At 30.2% G+C, this 15,298-nt stretch overlaps 1 protein-coding gene across 5 annotated transcripts in view; it reads right to left on the reverse strand.

The window, feature by feature from the left end:
* The window catches only part of LOC129961102 (E3 ubiquitin-protein ligase HUWE1-like), a 254,804-nt gene that overhangs the window by 223,015 nt on the left and 16,491 nt on the right, over positions 1 to 15,298 (reverse strand). For all 5 annotated transcript variants that reach the window (XM_056074928.1, XM_056074930.1, XM_056074931.1 and 2 more), the window contains exons 3-7: positions 2,508 to 2,606; positions 1,877 to 1,996; positions 780 to 866; positions 620 to 693; positions 159 to 237 (exon numbers count right to left, since the gene is read on the reverse strand). In XM_056074928.1, coding sequence (XP_055930903.1) covers positions 159 to 237; positions 620 to 693; positions 780 to 866; positions 1,877 to 1,996; positions 2,508 to 2,606 — 459 coding nt within the window. The remainder of the gene's footprint in view (positions 1 to 158; positions 238 to 619; positions 694 to 779; positions 867 to 1,876; positions 1,997 to 2,507; positions 2,607 to 15,298) is intronic.

Consider the following 15,298-nt stretch of genomic DNA (forward strand, 5'->3'; position numbering starts at 1 on the left):
AATTTATATGCATGCAATGATTAAGTTTTTGAACTCATTACGCAAATCAATTTCCTTTTACACCAGTTAAACATATGAATTTAACTAATATCCTAAATGCCAATAAATTAGATATTAATTATGATTAACTAAATTCTGCATAATGCCATAATAGTTACCTCAGCTAAGTACAACAGTCGCAATAGTAGGGTCTGTCTCTTGTCTGCATTAAGCCTTGTGATAAAATTTGATCTTTTACTGTAAAAAGGAAAAAAAAAGTCGATTTGTATAACATTTGTATTGAAAAAATATTAAGTTGAAGAAGTTGTTTATCTATAATTAAAACAAAAAAGACTATTTTATTGCATACAGCAGAGAAACGACCATTTTCTCACGCATACAATTTCATTTCCGTATAAAAGTTAAATATATGTTTGGTATCAAATCGGTTTTCTGAATAAAATGTTCTATCAATTTGAGTATGAATAGATCATGTGTGTGCGTATAAGTGCCTGTTTCACTATATAAAAATTCACAAAATCTACACTACGTAATAATTATATAAATATCATGACAAAAGAGGCAAAGAAATTAAATTATATTCGATATAACTAATGAGAACAATTTATAAATTCATCACCTGAACACATATAGAAGATTCAACACTGCTAGAACTACATTCATATCACTGGATGACAGCAAAACAGTGAGGTGCTAAAAAATACAGGATTTTATTACAGTAAAGTTCGTGAGCAGTGAATACTTATTCTGTAGGAGATGTTAATGAAATATGCACTTACTTCCATTGAATTGTAGAAATGCCGTGAAAAACTATGTTCTATGAGAAGAGCTGTGAAATGTAGTACACAAAGCAGAAGTTGTTTGTGCTGAAAATAAAGTGAGCCATTCAGTTATTTTCTAACTTTGCACATTATTTTTCTTAACAATATCAAAAAGAAAGTAGCAAGAATAAATAATCAAAATAGATCCACAAACAAAAAGCAACTTTCTCTCTTAATACACTGTTATTTATTTTTATTAATAAATAATAATTCATGTAACATTGAATGGTGAATGATTGAATAAAGAATAAAAACGCGACTTGGATTTCATACAGAAAGGCAGAAAATATTTGACAAAAATTCTGCCAAAATAAACTTAGTACCCAAAATAAATGAAACTCTACAATGTTATTAAGGTATTTCAAAATTTTCTTTCCACTCAGAAATGCAGAGGCAAAATTAGATAAAACTTTTTTATTACAGTTTTTGAAATGTGAAATGCATCACTTTTCTAAAATCCCATTCAAATATTAATACTTTAAATCTGCAGGAAGAAAGTATTTTCATTTCTATTTTTAGCATGGGTAATCAGTTAGGCTCCTTCACACTGAAAATATCAGTAGTGAAAAACTTTTTCTCTATTCTTTAAAAGGAAGAAATTAAAAGAATTTAAATAAATTTCATAACTATTTGTAAACAGCTATTAGCCATATCTTTAAGGCAAGCAAGTTTCTTCTTTATCATGTTGGCTGCTGCTCACACTAAATGACTCATTCTGGCAATTCACACCTACTATTAAATTAATTACCTCTTTTCTATTACAGTTAAAAAACTGTAAAGAAGCTGCTATCTAACTAAATAAAAGTCCAAATGTCAGATAATAAGCATCAGAGTGAAGGTATTATACAAATAAAAGTTTTCTAAATTACAAATTTTTGTCATATTAAAATAAAAGGAACAGTAATCTACTTTATAATTTTTAATACAATTAATTAAATATTTCTTTGTTCATATATTACTTTCATTAACTCCTGTTGAAATAAAATAGGTCTTCATGCAAAATTAATTTAAAAAAAAGATGCAAAACAGAGCATACCAAGGCGATAAAAACATACTTTTTCTTGACTTGGCTCATCGCAAGGGAGGCACCATTGATTTTCTCGCACTTTCTCACATGATATTTCCAATATATAATCAAATGCATCAAGGATATCAATCCAATGGTATAATTCACACTAAAAAAATTAATGAAATGAAAAAGGAATAAAGCAAATTGATATTTTTAAGACAACAAATTAGTTTAAGAAAATGCATTAATAAATTCTGATAAAACAGATTACGTCTTTCAACCATTCCATATCTCTAACAATACTTAGACAAAAATAAAACTAAAGTCTCAAAGTATAACTTAATATTTTTCAACAGTAAAGAAAAGTATTTTAATAATTCGGATTTCAAATTTTTAATATTTTACAATTCATTTATGTATCATGTCAGCTCAGTTTACTTGCAACTGTACAATACAGTAATTTTTTGCCTTTAATAAAGTTTTAATATTTCAAATCAGTAACTTAACAATGGATTAAAAAAGCCTTAAGACATTAAATTCAAAGTCATTTTATCACTAAAGAAAGAATAAAAAAAGAAGTTATCAGTCAGAAAAGATTGAATTACATCAAAGAAAATTACTTCTTTGCAATACAAGTTTTTAGGAAGAAAGGAAACTAAAACACTGAAAGAAATTACCTTCCCACAATTCCATGTTTTTATCTTGGATAATTCTTCCAAAAGCTCATCATGATTGCAGGATTTTAGTTTATCAATGAGTGCCTTGCAATCAGGAGGCTGCAAAATATATATATATAGTTATACATCATGTATGCCACTTCAGATCTAACAAGATAAAAGCTGAAAGAATAAAATCAGAATTGCATAAATAAACATAACCTTATCCTGCTTATACATTTATTCCACATATGTTCCACAGTACATCTACATTTTCAGCATTTTTTTTTTTTTTTTTAACATTTCATACAAATACTCTTATTTCAAATTTTGTTACAATATATATTTTTTGACACGATTTGAATTGCTGCAAACTGCTCACGAATGAAAATGGAATCCTTGATTCTATTTCCTTGCAGTCGAAAACAAGTTATTTGGTCAATAGGAGCATGAAATCTTTTCAGGATGTTCTTGCACCTATGCATTTCATGTACATTATTCCACATTTGTGAATGAGAAATCCAAAATATTATTAAAAATCCCTGAAAAGATCACAGGAAAGACTCTGCTTCTACAGTATATTTGTGCGCCATTTGTTTATCTACATATAACCAAACTTCGTTTTTATTATAAAATCAGATTGTGTAATCATAAAAGTAGCCCGGAAATAAAGTCACAAATGTGTGTTTTCCATTTAGTAATAATATTTTCAGTGTTGGTTCAATCTAGTAAATAGTAGAAATGCACTTGTCTTATTTATAATGTAGTGAAGAAAATAGAGTAATTTTATCTTTGTACATACACTTTTACTGGTTTCTGTTTACCTAGTAAGTTACAATTAAAGTTGTCTTTCGTCCTAATAACTTTTTTTGTAAGTGGTATATGGGTGGAAAAGTTATCCGTAATATATTTCTTCCTAAGCATAAATACGATTCAGCCAACTTCAAAACTACAAAAGTACCTTAATGGTATGGAATGTTGGGTTTCCTCTTTATCTAAATACGGAAAACTAGTTATAATATATTTTATGTTGACATTGATTGCCAACCAAACTTTTATACCAAATTTGTTTAGGTTTGTTAGAATTTTATTGCGTAAAGTGATATTTAACTTTCGTGGGAACAATTGTTTATCAACTGAAATATTTCCATGCAATTCGTAGTATGCTTGACTGTTATGGATAAATTTATCCCACATTTTAGATAATAGGACAAACTTACCTATATGTAAACACTAAGATAGGTGTATCATTATTTTTTTTTAAATCAAAATGAATGAACCTAAGAATTTTCATGAATCTGTCTCTGGGCATTGCATTTGTAAAAAACGGTGGGTCCTACGTCTTGGACCATGCCTTCAATACTTGTGCCTCATATGCAAGCCCCTCCCCCTTTTTCCTAAGCATAAAATAATTGCTAAGAAAGCATTTAATTCAATAACTGTCATATACAAAGATTTTATTGATGACTGGTCAAAAATAAATGATCCTGAGATTCTGATACAAAAACTCAATGAATACAAGGCTGTCAAAAAGAAATCAAAACATCAAACTATGTAAATTTGAAAAATTAGCCTAAAATCAATGGTGGAACGAATAATAATAATTTCCTAAGAATGTTTAGACAAAATAATGCTCCAGATCAATATCCTATTTATTTTCCAGACAATAGAAGTTCAAAATCTAATATAGGAAATGAAAAAGGAGAAATTAAATGCTTTAATTGTTGGGAATATGGAAACCACAATGCTAAATTTTGCCCAAAACCAAATGTTGGAAGGGAGGAAACTCAAACATATTATAAAGAAAAGAAATGTGATCATAAGTAATCAGAAATCGGTTATAGATAGAATCACCATATATTAAAACAGTGAAAATAAATAAAAGTAAACCAATCTACTGCTTTTGCGATACAGGAAGTAGTATTTTCCTTTTGAAACATTCTACTGTGCAATCGTTATGTTTGGCTTTTATTCCACAAAATAAGACTATTTGGAATTGGGAATATAATGAATCCATCTACGGAAACCTTGAAAAGGGCATTTGTTGAATTAGATTTGTGTAACGTTATTCGTAAACTATTAGTTTTATTGTCGATGATTCATGTCAACTGTGTGATTTAATTATAGGTTGAGATGTATTTAATATTTGGTACTCAAATGATATCCAATGTGTGTTGAATGAAAGAGAAAAGTGGATTAAACTGAGCGCAGAAAGTCCGATTGAAATGAAAAGCGATTCTAAAATTTTGTTGAGTATTCTGTGGATATTGATAATGGTAAAATTTTATTTGAAGGTTTATGCAATGACTCAGATTTATTAATGGAAGTGAAAGAAAGGAAAATAAATTTGCCTGTTATGAACCTTGGAAATAAAAATATAAGATTTAACGAAAATCAATGTATCGATATGGTTGTAGATATCAGTGAAAAATGTGAATTAAAACAATAACATTGAATTCAAGTGATAATACATAGGTTAATTGTAAAGTTTGTACTTCCTTGATTGATAAATGGATTACAAAATCAGATGAAATTAATTTTGATCCGTTAATTACTAATGACCAAAAAGCAGATATCACAAAATTACTGAACAAATATAGAGATTTTAAACGAATTAAGATCTTTATACATTTAAACGAATTAAGATCTTTATACATTTAAACGAACAGAGAAGAGATGCTCTCTACTAGAGAAGAGACCATCTGAAATTGAAGATGAGAAAGAAGAGGCAGTACAACAGCAATATGTTGAACATTTTGAGAAGCTCATTTGAGTGGAAAGGGTACAAAAGAAATTGCAAGAAGTAAGCCTGTTAGCACAGGACCATATAAAACTAATCTAGCTGAAAGAAATGCTATTAAAGAAATAGTAAATGAGTGGAAAAGGAAAAGATTCCAAAACTAGGTCATCATATACAAGTCTTGTATTATAAGTTAAGAAAAGGATGGGTGAACAACATTTAGTGATTATGGAAGGTTACACAGTCAAACAATAAAAGATATGATTTTAGAAAATTCAGGAGGTTATCTACCAATTCCGCTCACAGAACAGGCTAAATTGAAGGCTGCATTTATCACTGCGGTGAATCAGAACAGTTTGAAAGTTCAGATAGTTCATTTTTGGATTAGCTAATGCTCAGGCAGAATTTCAACGGCTCATGACTCATATTTTAGGACTTCAAAGTTATACTGTTTGGACAATATAATATATACAAATCTTAGGAAGAAATGGCTGTAAAACTAAAGGAAATATTTGCGAGATTAAGAAATGCAAATTTAACTTCGAAAATATCGAAATGCGAATTTGGAATGAAAGAAGTAAACTTTTTAGGATTTATCAAAAACGATAAGGGTATTAAACCAGGCTTAAGAAAAAATAAAGCAAATGAAGAACTTCAAAGGGTGAAAAATATGCATGAAATCCAAAGATTTCTAGGTCTTAACTGCATTTTTCAGACTATTTATTTATTTTGAATTACACTCAAAAAGATGAAATATTAAGCAGATTGACAAAAAATGAGAGTTTGCAAGAAAAGATGAACAAGAGAACTCTTTCAAAAATTCGCAAAGACCAATTGATCAACGGACCTGCACTTGCTCATTACAATCCTCAGGCTGATACCAAAGCACATTGTGACTCAAGTGTGTCACAATGAAGGCATAAGTGAAATGTTAATAAAAAGAGGTGAAGATGGAAAATGGCACTTTGTGTATACAGTTAGTAAGAAGATCACAGATGCTGAGAAGAGGTACCATTAGAATAAACTCGAATTGATGGCAATTGTTTGCACATTAGATATGTTGCGTACACGCCTATGTACACCGGTTCTTTTACTGTGATTGAAAACTACTCTCCTTGAAATAACTATAACATTTATCTCTACGACAAGACAAGTTATTCTATATACATATTAAATTTATATGACTGCGTTTCCGAAAGAAAATAGTTCAGTCTTTTCAGCTGCTGTTTACAACTTTTCCTTAAATTCCAATACCGAGTTGAGTTATCCCTGGCTTCTTCAAAGATCGTTGATTCGCGCAACACTCCCACCTTTTGGGCTTTTCTTTTCAAGAAAACTCAAAACAGTCCAAACAGTTCACAGGTCCAGTCATTTGGGAGCTTGAATCTTACGGCCCAAACGGGTTTTCATCGTATTTAGATTTGGTAGAGAAGTTTTTTCAGATTCCGATAGCTTCTCAAGATGTTCAACATATTGCTGTTGTACTGCCTCTTCTTTCTCATCTTCAATTTCAGATGCTCTCTTCTCTAGTAGATTCTCTGTTGAAGGCATTTGAACCTCAAGAGCGTAGACGTTGTACAGGTCTCCGAAATTCGCCGTTCTTCGTTTTTACTTTCACAAAGCGAACTGAATCGTCCTTACCAGGGAATATTTATTATTTTCTCCAGAGGCCAATTCAGACGTTTTTGATTGGATACTTCGACAATAACCACTTCTCTCACCTTGAAATCGTGAGTTTTTATCATTTTCTTGGTTTGTTGACTCAACTGTCCCAAGTATTCCAGACGGAATCGACTTCTGAGATCTTCTTGCACCTATACAGCCGCCGCTTGCGAAGATACTCGGAAGATAGTTCCAAGTGATCAAGACGTGGAATTCCATTTTCCCTACGTTCTCTGAGGAATGAAGATGGTATTTTAGGTTCCAAATTGTGTTCAGAAACGTAGGTAATGGGTCGAGAATTTACGATGTCTTAGCAATCGCATAGAATCAATCGTATTCAATTCTTCGTAATTCAGGCATGCTCGGCCTAGAACTTTCTTCAGAAGGTCTTTTACTAGGGCAATGAGGTGCTCCTACCCCCCCCCCCCATAGAGCTGATGGTGGTATAAATTTCCAAATTATTTCTTTCTTTTTCCCTTCTACTACTTGTTGCCAGTTCACAATCTCCCCCCCCCAAAAAAAAAAATTCCATTACCGAGTTGAATTATCACTGACTTCTTCAAAGATCGCGGATTCACACAAGATAGATTCTGAGAATATTTGATTGGAATAAGATTTGTCATTATCACCGATTGTCAAGCGCTTATTTATATAAACACCAAAAAATCCACGAATCCACAAATAGCATGTTGGTACAGTATAATTCAAGAATATGAGTGATGTTAGGCATAAACCAGGAAAGAAATTAAGTCACGTAGATGCTCTAAGCAGAGCCTCGGTAACATCAATAGACAATACAATGACAAGTATTATGCAAAAATGTGAAGTTTATCAGACACATGAATTAAGAAAAATTATAGAAACTATTGAACAGAAATCAACTGAGAATTGCGAGAACAAACTTATGCAAAATTACATTTATAAGAAAAACAAGTTGTCTAGAGAAATAGTTGAAGATGTGAAAGAGAAATTGCTGTACGTTATCCGTAACTCTATGAGGAAGAGTATTGCTGGAAGAGTTCATGATTTACTGAATCAATTTTCTGATGATAGAACTGCTTGTAAAATCAAAGAAACATACTTATCCTCTGCAGAGTGCGTAATGATAAACTGCCGCAAAAATTAAGTACTTTTAAGCACTTTTTAAGCACCTTACCCCCAAAATTAAGCACCTTTGTATAAATATGCATACGTAAACCGCGTGTTTTCTAAGCATAGTATTTTTTTTTTTTCTGCTTTATAATAATGCATAATTTTTAAATTCTTAAAAATTAATTTCAAATTCTTATTTTTTAAATTTTAATATTTATTTCTGTATTTGCACAACATCTTCTATAGTAAAATTATACCTTTTTGGTTTTGTCAAAAGCATAGAAATGATCATAAAAATGAAAAAAAAAAAAAAAACTATTAATACTAAAAAAAATTAAGTTAATTTTATAAGATTAACAATAAAGGTCTGTGAGCTTTTCCAACATTTCCTAAAATAAAAAAAAAATATCAGATAGACGTATCATTTCTGAAAATGCCAAAAAATGTAGAAGCTCAGCATGACCACAAATTTTGTATTTTATTTTTATATAAGCAACAATTAGGATCCAACATGGCTGGGGTGGAAAGAGTATTAAGTAATCATTTTAAGTAGTACTCATTCTATTAAGTAATTTTATTTGCAATCTTATAAAGCTAAAAACTAAAGCATTCCTATGGCTATCATCATTTAACTGGCCAAAATGAAATGAAAATTGATGACAGAACAATGCCATGTTCTAAATAAGTTTTTAAAATAATTTTTTAATAGAAAATAATAGCAGCGTTCACAAATGATCAGACTGAAAAGAAATTGTCTTATCGCTTCTTATTTCTAAAGCTCAGTAAAAGTCTTTTTTGAACATTTAACGTTCCTAAAATTTAATGAAAACCTACTTTTTAATCTATAAGCAAAAATTCTTACTTAAAAAAAATTGAAACAATATATATATATTTTCCGAAGAAATGAAAAAAAAAATTATTCCGAAGAAATGACAAGTCTTAGTTTTCATAAATAACGAAAACAAGTAAAAAAATCAGCTCTGTAATTAGAAGTAAAAGGGAAATAAATCAGCCAGAGCGTCTCCCCAAAACTTTCTCGCATATCGCCGGGAAACGCGCTTTGTGGGATTGGCGTACATTATGGAATATTAACACTAGGCGTGAATTAAATATTTTTACTGATTCTATTGTGTGATCGTTGGCAAGTGCTTTGGGATTAATCTCTGGAATAAGGTTGAAAGTATCCGAAAAGCAAATTTGGATTTTAGACGCATTTTTCCCAATTGATTGAAACAAAAATTTGACTCAAAACTACACTTATAGTCACAAAATCACATATCAAATTTCTATATTTAAGTCCCTATACTTTTGAGTTAACACATTTACATATTTCTGAAAGTACAGGTGGACATGTGGCGAACCTCTTGTATTTGGCTCAAAATTTGACAGATTTTTATACAACAGATACTAAATCTGTGTACTAAACTAAATTTTAACTAACTAGCTCTCTTCGTTTTGCACTTATCATGCTAACTTATATTCGAACAGTCTGCCAAACAGATTTCCTCTAAACGGATGTTGCTGAAAATGTGATCGAAATCTCTAAGTTTGGCCAAATTTCATCCATCTAGCTCAAAGCGTTTTTGTGTTATCTTTATGACAGAAAGACATTTTCCGAAAATGTGTTTTCGAATTCAAAGAGGTATGAAACGTGGAGATTCATTAAAATCTCGACTTCGAATTTTTTGACGATTGCAATATTTCCTCTAAATTTTGTGTACAGAAAGTAAAAATACTAACTGAAGCATTTTTTTAAAACTGTCATTCTTGAAGACAGAGCGAGACAATATATCGCACCGCTTCAAAATTTAACAAAACTAATCAAATGAATTTTATTCAATAAACAATCTTACAATTTTTTTAAAGTTTAAATAAAAACAGATAAAGCATTTCTTTTCTTTCTTTTATTACAATTTTAACAGTTGCAGAATAATGTGATTCAACAATTCGAAGAAGCTCTATCATTTTGAATTTCATTAGAATAAAAATCTTTGTTATAAACTGTGTCCAAAACTAATTTCTCAGAATTTATTTTTTTAAACTTACATTCAACCAAACAAAATTTTTGCTTATTCAAAAGCTATTTTCTTTTAACTTTTAAAATAGCGTTAAAATAATGTTTATGCGATAATATACTTTGATGTTATGATGAAAACACATTGAAATTCTATTTTTTAATCAAACTTCAAATTAAAAGTTTGAGAATTCCGTTCTTAGTGTGCCTCTAATGCCTAAAAAATAATTTCCCGAATTGCATGCCCCTAACTTCAAATGCTTTATGCTAAGCGTTGCTCAGGACAAGACTTTATATATAAAGAGAGATTTTATTGGGAAAAAATTTCTATAAAAGCTATAAAAAGAAAAAATCATTCTAAAATGATAAAACCTAAATCCTGAAAAAAAATTCTTAACTTTTTTTCTTATTATTTCTTTAAAAATATTTCAGTTCCAGATCCAACAGTTCCTTTTTTTCTTAGTCAAAACAAATTTGGCAAGATTAATCCAATAAATAAAACAGTTCAAATTGTTTGGGTCATTCAAAAAATACCGCGAAAGATATCACGATCATTGAAAATTTAAGGCTTCAAGTTAAAATTTCATCATACTAGATTTCACGAGATTGATCAACGTAATTACGTACCGCAATTCGATATAGCGGCATCTGGTACAATCACAATACCTGTAGTAGGTCGTTCAAGCGAAGTATGGCATAATACGCATTTCGCACTATCCGTTCCGGATAACTATTCTAATATTGGGTTGGCAACTAAGTAATTGCAGATTTTTTTTAGAAAATCAAAGACAATTTTTTCATGGAACTAAATAACTTTATTCTGTAAAGTATTGCCCATTTTGATCAATGACCTTTTGCCATCTTTCAGGCAGAATCATAATCGCACGTTCATAAAACTTCTGGTTTTTATTAGCAAAAAACTGAATCAGGTACGATTTGACATCATCATCATTATTGAAATTTTTACCATTCAAGGAGTTTTGTAAAGATCGAAACAAAAAGTAATCAGATGGTGCAAGGTCAGGACTATATGGTGGATGTGGCAAAACATCCCAACCAAGCTCCAATAATTTTTGCCGAGTGACCAAAGATGTGTGTGGCCTTGCATTGTCATGATGGAATTCAACACCTTTTCGATTTGTCAATTCGGGCCGCTTTTCTTCAACTGCATTGTTTAATTTCGTTAGTTGTTCAATGTAGACATCAGAATTGATCGTTCGGTTGGGTGGTAAGAGTTCAAAGTAGACAATTCCTTTGTAATCCCACCAAACTGATAACAAAACCTTCTTTTGATGAATATCAGCTTTTGATGTTGTTTGAGTTGGTTCACCTGGCCTGCTCCACGTTCTTTTCCGCTTGATATTGTTGTAAACATCCCATTTTTCATCGCCAGTTATCAGCCGTTTTAAAAATGGATCATTTTCATTACGTTTCTTTAGCAAATCGCAGCTGTTAATGCGTTGCGTTAAATGCGTTTCTTTCAGTTCGTGAGGAACCCATGTATCGAGTTTTTGAACATAGCCAAGTGATTTTCAATGCATGTATGTGATACATGAAGCTTCTCTGCAATCACACGTGTTGTACTGTGACGATCCGAATCGATTATTGCTTTCATTAGGTTGTCATCAACTTCAACTGGACGACCAGAGCGTTTTTCATCTTTGAGTGAAAAATCACCAGAACGAAATTTGGCAAACAAATTTTGACACTGCCGTTCTTTTAAGGCTTCGTCACCATAAACAGCACACAACTTTTTATGAGCTTGCGATGCGTTTTTCGCTTTGCGGAAATAAAAAAAGCAAAATATGACGAAAATGTTCCTTTTGATTTTCCATTTTTCAACAAACGCCAAACGAAAACTACGCAACCGATCAAAAAACTTTTTTTTACTGATTGACAGCTGAATTACCAACTATCAAATAACAAAATGTGTTTTACATTTGTACTACGTCTGCAAACCTAAAAATTCAACTGAAGCGATCTATGAGTGAAATCCGCAATTACTCAGTTGCCAACCCAAATATTTTAGAAAATGGCTATGCACATTGTTGAAGAAAATGGGAGAAAAAAAAAACCGAAAAAAGGAGGGGGGGGAAGAATCATTAAGCGGTATCTTAATATGTGCTGGAACCTCTGGAATATTTCTTAGAATTCTTCCATTTTGCTGGTTTTCTTTTTTGATACATCCGGTAAATAAACCATTATGATCATGATCTCGAACTATCATATTCAATATTCAAATTTGAAACAAAATAAAACGAAAACTTTCTTCGTCTTCAAGCGAAAAGTAAGCACTTTTTAAGGACCTTTTTTTGAAAACTAAGTACTTTTAAGGTGCTTAAAAATGGTTTTCAAATTTAAGCACTTTTCATGACGCTACGCAGCCTGGCCTGCTATGACGCGGAGACATATTTCTGCATGTTTCAAGTGCCTTGTGAATAAAATACCTGTTGGCAAAAATCAAAGGGCAATTACAACCTACTAAACCCAAAAACATACCCTTTGTCAACATTCACATGGATCATATAAGCCCTTTTGTTGAAAGTTCCAAAGGAAACCAAGAATTATTGACTCCTAGTAATTATTGACTAACTAGATTTGTAACAATTTATACAATTAAGAGTACAAGTGTGCAAACTATGTTATAAAATCTATGAAAGAATTTGTGAACGATTTTGGACTATATGATAGAATTAGAAACGATAAAGGATCAAGTTTCACATATCACTTCAATCAATATTGTAAAGACAATGGAATTAATTCATCCTATTCAAAATTCCACTGAGCAACCCCAAGCAAATGGGATGGTAGAAAGAAACATAAAACTACGAAATAAAGAATTACGATTTTTAGAGAGATATGTGCACTCTGAGTAGTAAAGAGAGATGTCCAGTGTAGTATGTAAAATTGTGTATAATACTGTTGTTTATCTGTCAATGAATAATAACCATAGTTCTGGTAGTGTAATGATATGTCCTAATACTGTTGTATAATACTGTTGTTTATCTGTCAATGAATAATAACCATAGTTCTGGTAGTGTAATGATATGTCCTAATTAATAGTAATTCTTATTTAAGTGTACTACATGTAAGTGTTGTCCCATTAACTTGCCATCCTTGTTCTAATAAACTTTATGGAGTAACCAAGTGCATCTATTGTCTCCAACCACAATACAATACAGCAAAAAAGAGTAAAAAGATAATAGACTAGAACGTCACGAAACAGAATATCCCTTAGTCTTGAACCAAGCTTTGTATTTAAGCTTTAGGCATGTATGATAGACAGATAAACACGACATATCCCTTGCTCCAGTGAATCGCGTCGAGTTGATATGTGGTTCGGAACCATTAAAAGATATTGATGGTGCAATATCTCCATTGAATTATGACTTGTTTGTAATTACATTCCAACTACACTTTGACATCTGTCACCAGAAAAATAATTTTACAGGGAAAAAAAATGGTTTACCACAATTAACTATGAAACTAGCTTACTCATCATTTTGGCAAGTAGATGTACAGATAATTAGGTATCATAGAAAATTCTGAAATTATAGAGCTTGGATACAGAATTTTGGTATATATATTTTTCATTACTCCAATAATTGTCAACATGAATTGCAAAAAAAAAAAAAAAAAAGCAATAATGTTTTTTGTACTTCTACTGATGAAATCCGAAATCCATCAAAATGATGATTCCAGTAAAGCTAATATTAAATACACCATCGCATGTGCGTGCACTACAAAAAGTGTTAATACAAAATCCACACATAATGCTTAGTTCTCCGCTACAGTGTCAGTACATGAAGTTTCATTTGCAGGTACATTCCTTGAAAAAAGTATTCCTATTATATATAATTACCAAAATAAGTAAATATAATAATAAATACAAATGTAAGTAAACATAATTTCTGAATTTTTCATAAACTTTCATTTCATTTTTAAGAAATGGTATTTTTTTAATGTCTAGTGACACAGCATTATCTACTTTCAACTACTTACTTTTGTATTTTATTCAATATTTCATTTATTCATATATTTCATACTATATAAATTTTATAATTTGTACACAGTTTTGTTTCTGTGCTTTTTCAATTAATTAAATAATTAAATGCAAATGAACTTCACTTGAAATAAATTATTGTAGTATAATATACATGTATTGATTTTCCCCCTTCACCTTACCATTTATTTCGAAAAGAAAATGAGTTTTTGGTGGAAATGGACAGAATTTGAAATGGTAATGTTTTAAGTATTGCACCTTCGATTGCCTTCAAAATTTTTATGAGTTTCTATTCAAAAAATTTTAACGTAAATTTAAAAATTAATACAAATTTTGCATTTTAATTTAGTCATTTTTTATTGAATAGTAACCAGACTTTATGAATTCGAAGTGGAATTAGCCATAGTGAAAATGTAAATTGAAGAAACAAACTATTAAAGGATTCAAACAAAAGCCTAAGCTCTGAGGCTTTATCTCTTATATGAGGAAATAAATGAATGCATATATTACTATCTTATTTCATCTATTAGTTTAATTATCACAATGAATGTCTCCCTGTATATTTGAGGTTCTTGAACTTAATAAAAACTGGTAGCAATAAAAATTGTAATTTTTAATCATTATTAAATAATAATTGTTGCATATTCTCTTCATATTGGGACATTGCTTAGAGTTCTTTATAAACTAAAAGACTGAACTTATTTAGTTTATCATGAGGACTTCAGTTATACTTAAGAGTTCCATGATACTAAGTTAAAATTTCTCAGATGTCAGAACATGTTTCAAAACTATTCAAAAAGAAAAGTAATATCAGAGCTGAGTCTGTTAAAATATTTGGGCGTTGATTTGTCAAAAAAAAAAAAAAAAGTTTATAAAAGAAGACAAACTACAATTTTTAATTGCTATATGCAAGCCATTCAAGCATGGAACCTGCAACTTTAATAAATGAAGTCCTCATTAAGAACTAAATTAATGTTAAGAAGTTAATCATTTAGTTTATAAAAATTTCAAACTTACACCTTAATAAGAAAACAATAAATAATATGTGGTAGAATCCTAGTTTTGAAATTTAGTTGCAATCCTATTCTGATATTCAATTCTTGTCCATTTTATTTAAATAGATGTTAACACAATTTTACTTGTTAAAATGATGTTATGGAAGCTATTAGGATTTACATGTTAGATACCTTTACAATTGTAATCATAATAATTTTCACAATTGAAATATCTTGACTTTTTATACTGTATTTCAGTCAATAAAAGAATCAAATGAATATTTTTTTATTAATATTTGATATAAT

Source organism: Argiope bruennichi, chromosome X2 (genome assembly GCF_947563725.1).
Source record: "Argiope bruennichi chromosome X2, qqArgBrue1.1, whole genome shotgun sequence".
NCBI classification, from domain to species: Eukaryota; Metazoa; Arthropoda; class Arachnida; order Araneae; family Araneidae; genus Argiope; species Argiope bruennichi.